We start from the raw sequence: 13032 nt of genomic DNA, 5'->3' as shown, positions 1-13032 counted from the left end.
TTTTAACCCAGGGTTTGTGCCTCACTTCCAACCTGACTGGCTGAGGGTCGAGGAGGGGCAATGGCAACATGGTCTCTGGTCCCGGCAGGGCCTAAATCAGCACATCTACAACAGCAAACTAAGAAAATTCATAGTATTATTCCTGAGAAGGTGCTCCAAAGATAGGTGGTCTGTTCAGCTCAAATAATCAGCTCATATTCAGCCAGCAACTCATTCTGTGTGTGAGTCTGATGTTAATAGCTTAAAATAAGTAAAAATAGTATGATTCTTTATCTGATCTTCTACTTGTGGTCTTTCTGAGATACTTAGTTTTGTCATAGATGAAGAAGAAAAAGCCTTTTGAGGTATGAGATTAGTCTTATTGCTGAAATCAAGTTGTAGACTTCATGGACATCAGGCATGTTCTACTGTATGTTCAGCTTTTAATATATGTCAGCGTTTACATCTCCTTTAATATGTGCTAATACCTGTAAAACAGACTCACAAAGGTTTTGTGGTTAGTATATCCACTCATCAACAGGTAGACCGGCGTTACTGCCATAGTCTATTACATGTTTTTGAGGCTTCCCGTAAATAACTTCTAATCTCCACTGCTGAAGTGACTAATGCAGAGGATTATTTTCTTTATAAAGCTTTATAAAGCTTCTTTGAAGAATTCTTGCTTATAAATCACAAAATTCCAGTCTCATGCCAGACATATACAGCCTTCTAAAAGCAAGTATTTCCCTTGTCCTCCCCATTATCTGAATTTGAAGCCTTAATGTGAATGTTGTTCTGGCATCTTTTTCATCAGGAAAATCATGTTTTCAAACCAGGAATGAAGCTAACATTCATTTAACAAAAAGAACATCTTAATTGCTCTGGCAGATCCTGTCTGGTATGTTTTTTTTGTCTCTTAAGTTTATTGAATGTATCATTTGCAGTAGCTACCAGGAATTTGTCCCTTCTGGTTTTACCTTTGAGCTCTTGTACTGTACTAAAAGAGTTTTCAGAAAAATCTGTGAGCGCCAGTTCCCTAGCCAGATCTCAGAAAAGGTACTATCATGGTGGTATGTTTTAGATATCACTGGTTATGTTCTTCTAATTGAAATCTCCTTTTCTTCTGATGCTGTTATCTCTTTCGGTTGGAGAGTCCTCAACATATTTATTCTAAATTTCCTATGAGCTTCTCTAATTTCCAAGCCCAACTTCAACTTATGTATCCATGCTGATGGTTTATATCTGACTCATCAGACAGTCTTTCTTTGAATGGAATAATATTATTGATCTATTTCTATCACTTATATGTTAATGTCTGGCTGGTGTTTTTAACAGTATTCCATATATGCTGCATTGTCCATTGTGCCTCTTATTGCTATTCTTCCGTCTTTTGATCAGTAGAGATAGTATTACTATTTGCCTGTCCCTCAGAAGCACTAGTTTTATCTTGGATCTCTCGCTTTTCCTTGCTTTTCTAATAAATAGATTAATTTTCTTTTTTAATAATATCTAAGTTACAGACATTTTTCTGGATTTATACAGCTAAAAAGCTCTTTTGTGCTTTTACATTATGCCATTCAGTTTAAGAAAATCTTTAGTTCTGTTGCTTAGCCTTGCTCATGTTCATTCAAAATACTATGTAATGGTTTAAGCCCTGCCGGGACAGGAGAGCACGTTGCCGTTGCCCCTCCCCTACCCTCAGCCGGTCAGGCTGGAAGTGAGGCACAAACCCCAGGTTAAAATAAGAAGAAATTTAATACAACAGTGTGATAAATAACAATCTGAACAACAACAGTAGCAATGATAACAACAATAAACAACAAAAATAGTGAACAAGACAAAAGATATACAGAGAAATACTGCTAAATGGTCACGGAAACAGGTTCTGGCCACCGAGCCCACCAAAGAGCAAAGTAAAAAAGGTTCCGCCTGTGGACCTGATGTCAGCATGGTATGAATAACCTGGCTGGAGATCCCTTCCCCCTCTCTCTCTGCTGGGGAAACTTAACCCTATCCTAGCTGAACCAGGACATAATCCACCCCTTTATTCTATACCATGTCCGTCATGTCCAGCTGCCATTTAGCAGTTAACAATAACAAAACAACAGTTAACAAAGGCACAGCATAATTCACGGCATGTTCTCACCAGAATCAAGTCTCCCTGTGGTACGCATTGGACCTCTCCATCGTCCTGCATCACCCACCAGGTGCACCCACGTCCTTGAACAAAAGCAATCCCGTGGATGGGTTTGCCTTTGCCTTTGCGTGGCGCAGGACTAAACCAGACCATTTTTCCCACTATATTCCTCATGCGCACCACAGGGACTTTATCCCCATCTACAGCACGTGGAGGTTTTGACTGAGCCGGGCCAGCTCGACTGGCAGATCCTCTTGTGTTGGCTAGCCAGGTGGCCTTTGCTAGATGCATGTCCCAGTCTTTGAAGGTCCCACCTCCCAGTGCTTTCAATGTGGTTTTTAACAGTCCATTGTAGCGCTCGATCTTCCCAGAGGCTGGTGCGTGGTAGGGGATAGGGTAGACCCACTCGATGCCGTGTTCTTCTGCCCAGGCATTTATGAGGTTGTTTCGGAAGTGGGTCCCATTGTCTGACTCAATTCTCTCTGGGGTGCCGTGTCGCCACAGGACTTGAGTTTCAAGGCCCAGGGTGGTGTTTCGGGCAGTGGCGTGGGGCGCTGGGTAAGTTTCCAGCCATCCAGTGGTGACTTCCACCATTGTGAGCACGTGGCGCTTCCTGTGGCGGGTCTGTGGCAGTGTGATGTAGTCGATCTGCCAGGCCTCTCCATATCTATATTTCAGCCATCGCTCTCCATTTCGCTGGGGCTTCACCCGCTTGGCATGTTTGATTGCAGCACACGTCTCACATCCGTGGATGATCTCTGCAGTGGTGTCAATGGTGAGGTCCACCCCTCGATCTCGAGCCCACCTGTATGTTGCATCTCTACCTTGGTGGCCCGAGGTCTCATGGGCCCACCAGGCTATGAACAGTTCACCTTTGCGCTGCCAGTCCAAGTCCACCTGAGCCATTCTAATCTTAGCAGCCTGGTCTGCCTGCTGGTTGTGTCGATGTTCATCAGTGGCCCGACTCTTGGGTACATGGGCATCCACATGGCGCACCTTCACAACGAGGTTTTCCACATGGGTTGTAATGTCCTGCCACACCTCAGCAGCCCAGACGGTTTTACCCTTACGTTGCCAGTTGTTCTGCTTCCATTGCTGCAGCCATTTCCACAGGGTATTCGCCACCGCGCACAAGTCGATATAGAGGTAGAGCCGTGGCCACTTTTCCCGCTCAGCAATATCCAAAGCCAGCTGGCTGGCTTTCACCTCTGCAAACTGGCTTGTTTCACCCTGTCCCTCAGCAGCTTCAGTGACCCGTCGTGTGGGACTCCACACAGCAGCCTTCCATCGTCGATGTTTTCCCACAATGCGACAAGACCCATCAGTGAACAGGGCATAGCGCTTCTCCTCATCCGGCAGCTCGTTATACGGTGGGGCTGCCTTAGCACGTGTCACCTCCTGTTCTGGTGATGTCACGGAATTTTTGCTCTCTGGCCAGTTCGTAATCACCTCTAGTATCCCTGGGCAGCTGGGGTTCCGTATTCAAGCCCGTTGTGTTATCAACACAACCCATTTACTCCACGTGGCATCAGTGGCATGATGTGTGGAGGAAGCCTTTCCTTTGAACATCCACTCCAGCACCGGCAGTCGTGGTGCCAGGAGGAGCTGTGTTTCAGTGCCAACCACTTCTGAGGCAGCCCAAAGTCCTTTGTACGCTGCCAGTATCTCCTTCTCAGTTGGTGTATAATTAGCTTCAGAGCCTTTGTATCCCCGGCTCCAAAAGCCTAGAGGTCGGCCTCGGGTTTCCCCAGGTGCTCTCTGCCAGAGGCTCCAGGTAGGGCCATTCTCCCCGGCTGCGGTGTAGAGCATGTTCTTAACCTCCTGCCGTTCCCGGACTGGCCCGAGGGCTACTGCCTGGGCAATCTCCCGTTTAATCTGTTCAAAGGATTGTTGTTGCTCAGGGCCCCATTCAAAATCGTTCTTCTTACGGGTTACGTGGTAGAGAGGGCTCACAATCAGGCTGTAGTTCGGGACGTGCATCCTCCAGAACCCCACAGCGCCCAGGAAAGACTGAGTCTCCTTTTTAGAGGTTGGTGGGGCCATGGCTGTTACCTTGTTTATCACCTCCACTGGGATGTGGCGATGCCCATCTTGCCATTTTATTCCTAGGAACTGAATTTCCCTTCAAGGCCCCTTAACTTTCTTTTGCTTAATGGCAAAGCTGGCCTTCAGGAGGATTTCAATTATCTTCTTCCCTTTCTCAAAGACTTCCTCGGCTGTGTCCCCCCATGCAATGATGTCATCAATGTACTGCAGGTGTTCTGGAGCCCCACCTTTCTCCAGTGCAGTATGGACCAGTCCATGGCAAATGGTGGAGCTGTGGTTCCACCCCTGGGGCAATCGATTCCAGGTGTACTGGATGCCTCTCCAAGGGAACACAAACTGTGGCCTGCACTCTGGTGCTATCGGAATGGAAAAGAACGCGTTAGCAATGTCAGTTGTGGCGTACCACTTGGCTGCCTTCGACTCCAGTTCATACTGGAGCTCGAGCATGTCCGGCACTGCAGCACTCATGGCTGGCATAACTTCATTCAGGCCACGGTAGTCCACACTTAGCCTGCGCTCGCCATTAGGCTTTCTCACTGGCCATATAGGGCTGTTGATGGGTGAGTTTTGCTGATCACCTTCTGGCTTTCTAGTTGACGGATCAGCTGATGGATGGGGACCAGGGAATCTGGGTTGGGGCGGTACTGCCGCCGGTGCACCGTCCTGGTAGCAATCGGCACTCGCTGCTCCTCAACCTTAAGCCGTCCCACCACTGAGGGATCCTCCGAGAGGCCGGGTAAGGTGGACAACTGTTCAACCTCCTCCAGGGCAGCTACACCAAAAGCCCACCGGTACCCTTTTGGGTCTCTGAAGTACCCTCTCCTGAGATAGTCTATGCCCAGGATGCACGGGGCATCTGGGCCAGTCACAATGGGGTGCTTATGCCAGTCCTTCCCAGTCAGGCTCACTTCAGCTTCCAGTAGGGTCAGCTGTTGGGATCCCCCTGTCACTCTGGAGATGCAGATGGATTCAACCCCACTGTAGCTCGATGGCATCAGGGTGCACTGTGCGCCAGTGTCCACCAAAGCCTGATATTCTTGTGGGTCTGACGTGCCAGGCCATCGGATCCACACTGTCCAGTAAATCCGATTATCCCTTTCCTCCACCTGGCTGGAGGCAGGGCCCCTCTTATCCTGCTCATCATCACTCACTTTTTGCAACAACGATTTACTGGTCCCCTCAAGAGGGTCAGACATAACGGTCACCATTCTATTCTGTCTGGGGGATTTCTGACTGGACACTGGAGCTGCGCTCTTCTTGGAGGACTCCCCTTTTGTGATGGTCTTCCCTTTCAGCTGCTCTACTCGTGCAGCTAGGGCGGCAGTGGGCTGTCCATCCCACCTCCTCATGTTTTCTCCATGGTCGCAGAGGAAAAACCACAGTGTGCCTCATGGTGTGTACCTTCTGCTGCCTTTCTCTTCGGTGGGGAAACGTTTACTTCTAATGGCTGAGACATGAGCCCGTGCAGGTGGAATGTAGGACATGTCCTCTTCCATTTTCTGGACCCTCTGAGACAGTTCCTCCACAGCTGAGACCCAGGAATGTTGAGATGAAGGGAGATTTCCCTCCTATTGCCAGAGCTTGCCAACCACTCCATCCACTGTTAGAGTGTGGGTGTCTGTCCACCAGGACACTATTGCCAATGCTTTCGAGTGTGCTTCTGGTGCACTGTTCAGGAACTTTCGCCACATCAGGTGTGTGCAAGGGGCCTGATCTGGGTCCATGGGTGACTGCTCATCATTCAGATCACCACAGATCATCTCAAACACAGCCAGTTCCCTGAGGTTCTGGATGCCTTTCTCAATGCTGATCCATTTGCCTAGCTGACATAGGATATCATCCTTGTAGGGGTGCCTCTCCCTTACACTGAGCAGGAGTCGCTTCCAAAGGCTGAGGGTTTGAGTCTGTTTCCCTATTTTCCTATCAATGCCAGCCTCCTTGGCCAAAGATCCCAGCTGCTTGGTCTCTCTCCCCTCCATTTCAAAAGCACTGGCTCCATTGTCCCAGCATCGGAGCAGCCAGGTGCAAATCTGCTCGCCTCCCAGGCGGCCGAAATCTCTCCGCATATCTCGCAGCTCAGTGGGGGATAGAGATCGGACAATCTCCTCTGGCCCTTCCTCCTGTTCCGTGATGGGCCTGGCTCATCCTCATCCCTCACTCTGCGAACTGACTTTCTGGTATATTTGGTTTTCTGTATCAGGGCAACTGATACCGGTACTGCCTGGCTCTCTGGCTCAGTCGCTGTGCTGGTGGAGGTGACTGAGACTGGCTCTGCCTGTGCCCCCGGTTCAGATATTGTTTGTGTGGCCTTTTCTCTCCCTTGAGGGCAGCGGGTGGTATTAAAAAGGACACGGTAGGCATGGGCAAGTCCCCAACACATTGCAGTTATTTGTGTCTCCTGGGTTTTGCCAGCTTGGTAACACACCCTTTCTAAGCACTCCATCAGCTTATCAGGGTTCTGCATTTGTTCGGGAGTGAAATTCCAAAGCATTGGAGGTGCCCACCGACTCAGGCCTTTGCCCGTCTTTTCCCACACCCCTTGCCACTCACTATTATCTGACCTCGGGGCAGGTTTCCGGGCACTGCTGTTGTTAGAGAAGTGCCGCATGGCCAACACCAAAATCAGGCAGACACCCATAAAGCATTGTGCCGCAATCACACTGGCCTGCAGGCTCCAAGGATAATTGAAACTCCCCAAAGCCGAGAGCATCTCTTCCCCTGGCTCTCCCACAGAGGGGGTGAGTCCCCTAACAAAAGTCCAAACGGCAAACAGGTACCGGCCCGCCCACCCACCCCCCCCCCCACCCCCCCAGCAAGCGATACAAAGGCAGCATAAGCAGTCAATAGCCCATATAACAACATAAGACCCTTTATACATTTTCCACTGATAACAAACGCCACCACTGGGATCATATGCTGGATATAAGGAGTAATCCAGCCCCACCATGCAAACAAGTGGGCCAGCATTGCAAACATTTTCTTATCAAACAAATACAAATACAAACAGAAAAATTACACCCAACAGATTGCTCTATCACACTTTCGTCAGGGTCTGTCCCTTTTTATTCTTATTTCGTGCCCCACGTTGGTGCGCCAGTTAAGGCTGTGCTGGTTTAGGCTCTGCCGGGACTGGAGAGCACGTTGCCGTTGCCCCTCCCCCACCCTCAGCCGGTCAGACTGGAAGTGAGGCACAAACCCCGGGTTAAAATAAGAAGAAATTTAATGCAACAGAGTGATAAAACAATCTGAACAACAACAGTAGCAATGATAACAACAATAAACAACAATAATAGTGAACAAGACAAACGATATACAGAGAAATACTGCTAAATGGTCATGGAAACAGGTTCCCGCCACCGAGCCCACCAAAGAGCAAAGTAAAAAAGGTTCCGCCCCTGGACCTGACGCCAGCATGGTATGAATAACCCAGCTGGAGATCCCTTCCCCCTCTCTCTCTCTCTGCTGGGGAAACCTAACCTTATCCTAGCTGAATCAGGACAACTACTACAGATAAGATTCATATGACCTGTCTTTTTGATTGTGTCGCACTTCTGAGTGTATTGTATTATTTTTCATGCGCTCTAGATCTGTGGTGATTTTTTCCTGTGACAGAACTTTATGTCTGGCAAAAGGGAGATTTTTGTCCACAAGACCCTAACAGATGTAATGCATGACCATGCAAGATAAATTCTACTGGAAAATCCATTAAAATGGACAGGACCTCATGTTTTACAAGGTCCCTCAAAGTAAACACATAGTAAAAGCATAGTAAAGACAGAAACCTGTCTTTCTGTTTATCATATATAGGATGCACCTGATAAAATGCTTAAGCAAAATAGGGAGTGCTTCACTTGTGTTTTTCAACTGGCCTGAATCCTGTTGCTCTTTTGGGTTCTAGGCTGGGTTTATGTGGCAGGGTTTTTGATAGCAGGGGAGGGGGCTACAGCGGTGGCCCCCTGTGACAAAATTCTTGAAGCACCCCCTGGCTCCAAATTGGTCCCACGCCTGGCCAAAGCCAAGATAGTTAATGATGGTGGCCACACCTCTGCGATAACATATTTAAGAAGGGCAACCTGAGAGGGGATTGGGACTTGTGAGGAAGAGTTACAAGAAGAACACCTATGCAAACACTGAGGTTAATGGAAGGAAGGAGGAGGAAGTGGAGGAGGTGTGGGGGAGCAGAGAGCTCCCCTGTATCCCATGGTAAGATGGCAGGGCCGCCCACTTTCCACCATGGAGGTCACTGGAGCAGAGATTCACCTGTGGAGAACCCTACACTGGAGCAGGTGGCTGCACCTGAAGAAGTCTGTGACTCTGTGGGAATTGCCCCTGCTGTTGTAGTTCAGCACTTGGAGGGCTGCAACACACAGGGTGACCCACATCAGAACAGCTAGGGAAACACTGCTGCATGTGGGAGGGACTCATGTCAGCGAAACTTTGTGGATAACTGTCGCCTGTGAGAAGGGAATGACACGGAGCAGGAGAAGAATGCAGAGAGTGCTCCCCACCTCCTTGGAGGAAGGAGCAGCATGCTGACCAAAAACCCCCGTTCCCTGCCCCTGTGCCACTGCAGGGAGGAGGCAGAGATTGGAAACAAAACAGCCATGGAAGAAGGGAAGGGTGAGAAGAGGAAGGTGTTTTTAAGATGTGATAATGCTTCTTACTGTCCGACTCTATCTGTTAAGTGTTATTTTTGTTAGTGTTTGTTCTTTTTCTTCCTCTAATGAGTTTATCTTTTACCCATGACTCTAATGTGTGAGCCACCCCTCCCTGTCCTGTCTCGATTTCCTAGCTTTTTGCTTCATTTTCTTTTGAGCACTAAAGGGGAAGGGATGAGTGAATGGCTGCGTGGTGCTCTGTTTCCCTCTGGGCTCAAACCACTACAGGTTCTTAAACTTATTTTTTATTCTCTGCATCTTGTCAGAAGAGAAAAATGGAAAGTAAAATTGAAGAGTGCCAGAGTAGAGGTCTTCTGCTGTGACATGTCTTGAAAAGAGCTGAGGTAATTTGTTGACTGTTAAGAAGGAAAAAGAGAACTGGAACAAAAGGTTGGTTAAGGTATATACAACTAGGAACAGGGTTTCAGCATTCCTTGTTTTGTTGGACACTGCTGTGTCCAAAATGAGTTAAGACACAGCACTCTAATCTGATGTTACAAGTAGTTGTTGTCAGTCAGTTTCTTAATAAAAGAGTTGTCTTTGTAAATCCTTTCCATATTATTTTAAAGTAGAAGCAGTAGTGCTTTGTATTGTTTACCAAAGAGGATGACGAAATGTCCTGCTTATAAAACAGCTGTTTGTATTCCATATAGGAGTTCATCAGTCTTGCATCATTCTGGGGTAAGTAGTTGGATTTTCAGTAGTTTTGCTAGGCATACTTGTCCAATGGGTAGAAAATTCATGACCTGTTCTAAGGGCCAGTCCCAAGTCTGGTGGAGATTCATTTTGACTCACTCTGGAGAGGGATTAGAAATATGGCCAGTCCTAAAAGAGAAATACCAGTCAATGCATTTTTTATAATTCTTTGTATGATGTGTTCTCATGCCACAGGTACTTTTAAACACAGTCAGAGAAATAGATTAAAAATGTTATCTAATGTCAGCATATATTTTCATACTTATCTAGCTTCTTAATGGTAAAATACAATTTATCCTGCAGTAATTCAGTCATTCCATAAAATGTTATGGCCCACAGATTAGTTTTCTTTTTCATGAAATTGGTGTGGTATAAAATTGTGGAAGTGACAAATCATGCTACCATTTTGCTAATATCTGTAAAGTAATTCATTTAAACCAAAATCAACCTGAATCAGCTAATACGTTTTAGTAGCTGCCAAGCATACTATTCCATAATGCTCCCTGCAGCATCCCTGATGCAGAACTCCTAATTCCTTTCCAGTGTCCTTCTCAAGACCTTAGTCAAATAGTAACATGTCTTGCAAGTTTGTCTGAAGTGAATGCAGTGACTACATCACTGGCATGGTTGAGCTGGTTGGTCAAATGTATGATACTTGTTGGAATGAGTATTGTGTGGAATTATAATGAACTTCTGAGGACACAGAGTCTCTGGTCTGTGTTAGCTTCCTTCAGAAATTTTAAATAACCTAATATCCTGAGATCATCCTTTCATCTACTAATTATTTTCTAAATTGTGAGGGCCTTGTCTGAGAGATTCAAGATTTAATGTGGCTAGGGTGGAGATCACTTGAAAGACAGCTCTGGTGTGTATTTCATGTTATTTTCGAAAGCAGACTTAAAATAACACCCTGGCTTAACTAATAAGACCATACATACACACACACGTGTGTGTGTGTGTGTGTGTATATGTAAAGTAGATGGGCTGTTCTGGGTTGTATTCTTATAATATTTAGGGAAAAATTTATACCTAGTATACATTAAAAAATATCTCTTCACACTGGTGAATATACTATTCCCAAAGAAAACTGGTTTCCTGCAAGATCTAATGGTCCTTCTAGGGGGATATGCAGCTGGTCAATAACAAAAAGAGTTCTTAAAATGTTTTAAAAATTTGTATTTTTGAAAGATTGTGTGATATCAGTTTTGAGAGCTGATTGTAAGAGATTTATCAGAGATCTAAGAAATACGGAGTCTTTGGTCTAAGTGAAGTTATGAGCACCTTGCAATTCACATTGATTTATGATGAACTAGAGGTGTGTAAAGGCTGTTTCAGTGTTCCAGTTGGAGCCCTCTTCTTACAGAATTTAAAATCCAGATGGTGGCTTCACTAATGGTTTACAGTAGTGACAGAATACAAATGGATCCTATAACTTGCACTGATTGGTACTAATATTTGCAAATAGTGTATTGTTAGAGAAGAACATGTTAATAAAAAGAAAAAAACCCTCCATATATTAAGTAAGGATAATGTACGTACATATTTTTGTTTTACTATGTGGACTTTTTTTTATTATATGGTTTCAAATCAATGTCCTTTTAAAATAATAGGCATTGTAATAGAACTGAGAATTATGTCCTTTGGTTTTACGGTGTAAAAAATTTTGGTTCTCTTCATAATTAACAGTAGTGATTCTTAAAATAATTGCACAAAATATTTAAGGAATTATAGAATTTGTCAGTTGTTGAATTGATATGTGTTAGCTTAATCCCACTGATCTTGGCACGCACTTTGTTTCTGTCAGTAGAGGCTCGGCCCCTATCTTTTCTTTAGATAAAATTCAGGAGTCTACATTCCACATTCTCCAATAATTCAATTGTCACACTGATCCTTATTTTCACTGGAGATACTGCTTTTTCTCCTAGGACAAGAAGGATAAAGTCTCAAGATTTGACACTATACGTCATTCAATAGCTGGAATCATAAGGTCTCCAAAATCGATGTTGGGCTCATCATCAGTAAGTAGTATCAATAATGTAGTCTTGTACTACATTCTGTTATTTTTACAGCTTAAGTTGTATTTTTCTTCTGAGACATCATGCATTTCCATCTACATGGACAAGTATGACATTAAAATAATGTTACAAAAACACAGATCTGATTGATCAGTGGGCGTGATAATATTGTGGCGTAATAGCGTGTCAGAACAACTTGTTGCACTTTAGGAAGAGAAGAGCATTTGTATGTTCTTTGCAGCTCCCACACTGGTGCTTTACCTTTAAGAGTACTCTTTTCAGTGAGTCTGATTTACTAGAAATACAGTGTGTTATGATATTCTGTAGTAGGTCAGATGGTCATGCATGTATTACCCATTGTTGCAATAATTACATTCCCCACATTTGATATAAAAGCAGCAGTAAGTAAACATAGGTCCTGATTCTGGCCAGAATAGAGTTAACTTTTCCTGGGCTAAGAGGGAGCACAGCTGGAGAACTGGGCCCAGATTGGTCACTGGAGTATTCCATATCATGTGATATTATGATTAGTATATAAAGGAGGTGTGTGCTGTGACATTTCCGCTGGGATTTTGGAGTCAGGGATACAGAGGATCCGAGGACCACTATACTCCAACCGAAAAGGAGATACTGGCAGCATATGAAGGGGTTCGAGCTGCTTCAGAGGTGATTGGTACTGAAGCACAGCTCCTCCTGGCTCCCCAACTGCCAGTGCTAGACTGGATGTTCAGAGGGAGTGTCCCCTCTACACACCATGAAACTGATGCCACGTGGAGCAAATGGGTTGCATTAATCACACAACTGGCTCAAATAGGGAGCCCCAGCCATTCAGGAATACTGGAAGCGATCACAGATTGACCAGAAGGCAAAGATAATGTAATGGTGCCAGAGGAAGAGATAGCACGTGCTGAAGAGCCCCCACCATATAATAAACTACTGGATAATGAGAAGCGATATACCCTCTTTACCAATGGGTCCTGTCGCCTTGTGGGGAAACCTCGAAGGTGTAAAGCAGCTGTGTGGAGCCCCACACGACGGGTCACTGAAGCTGCTGAAGGAGAAGGTGAATCAAGTCAGTTCACAGAGGTGGAAGCCATCCAGCTGGCCTCGGATATTGCTGAGCGAAAAAAGTGGCCGGTGCTCTACCTCTGTACTGACTCATGGATGGTGGCAAATGCGCCGTGGGGGTGGTTACAGCAGTGGAAACGGAGCAACTGGCAGCGCAGAGGCAAACCCGTCTGGGCTGCTGAATTATGGCAAGATACTGCTGCTTGGGTAGAGAATCTGGTTGTGAAAGTACGCCATGTAGACGCTCATGTGCCCAAGAGCCGTGACACTGAAGACCATCAGACCAACCAACAGGAGGATCAGGCTGCCAAGATCAAGGTGTCTTAAGTAGATCTGGACTGGCAATGTAAGGGTGAACAATTTCTGGCTCGCTGGACCCATGACCCCTCAGTCCATCATGGAAGAGATGCAACACATAGATGAGCTCATGACC

At 45.8% G+C, this 13032-nt stretch overlaps 1 protein-coding gene across 5 annotated transcripts in view; it reads left to right on the top strand.

Moving 5' to 3' along the window:
• Nucleotides 1-13032, top strand: part of FER (FER tyrosine kinase) — a 203155-nt gene that overhangs the window by 86080 nt on the left and 104043 nt on the right. For all 5 annotated transcript variants that reach the window (XR_012635484.1, XR_012635485.1, XM_074931319.1 and 2 more), the window contains exon 11: nucleotides 11442-11534. Coding sequence is in view for 3 of the 5 variants with exons in the window: in XM_074931319.1 (XP_074787420.1) it covers nucleotides 11442-11534 (93 nt within the window). In the remaining 2 variants the exon portion in view is untranslated. The remainder of the gene's footprint in view (nucleotides 1-11441; nucleotides 11535-13032) is intronic.

Source organism: Athene noctua, chromosome Z (genome assembly GCF_965140245.1).
Source record: "Athene noctua chromosome Z, bAthNoc1.hap1.1, whole genome shotgun sequence".
Taxonomy (NCBI): Eukaryota; Metazoa; Chordata; class Aves; order Strigiformes; family Strigidae; genus Athene; species Athene noctua.
Note: the sequence above shows the minus strand (reverse complement) of the source record. Positions and strands in the feature narration are given on the sequence as shown.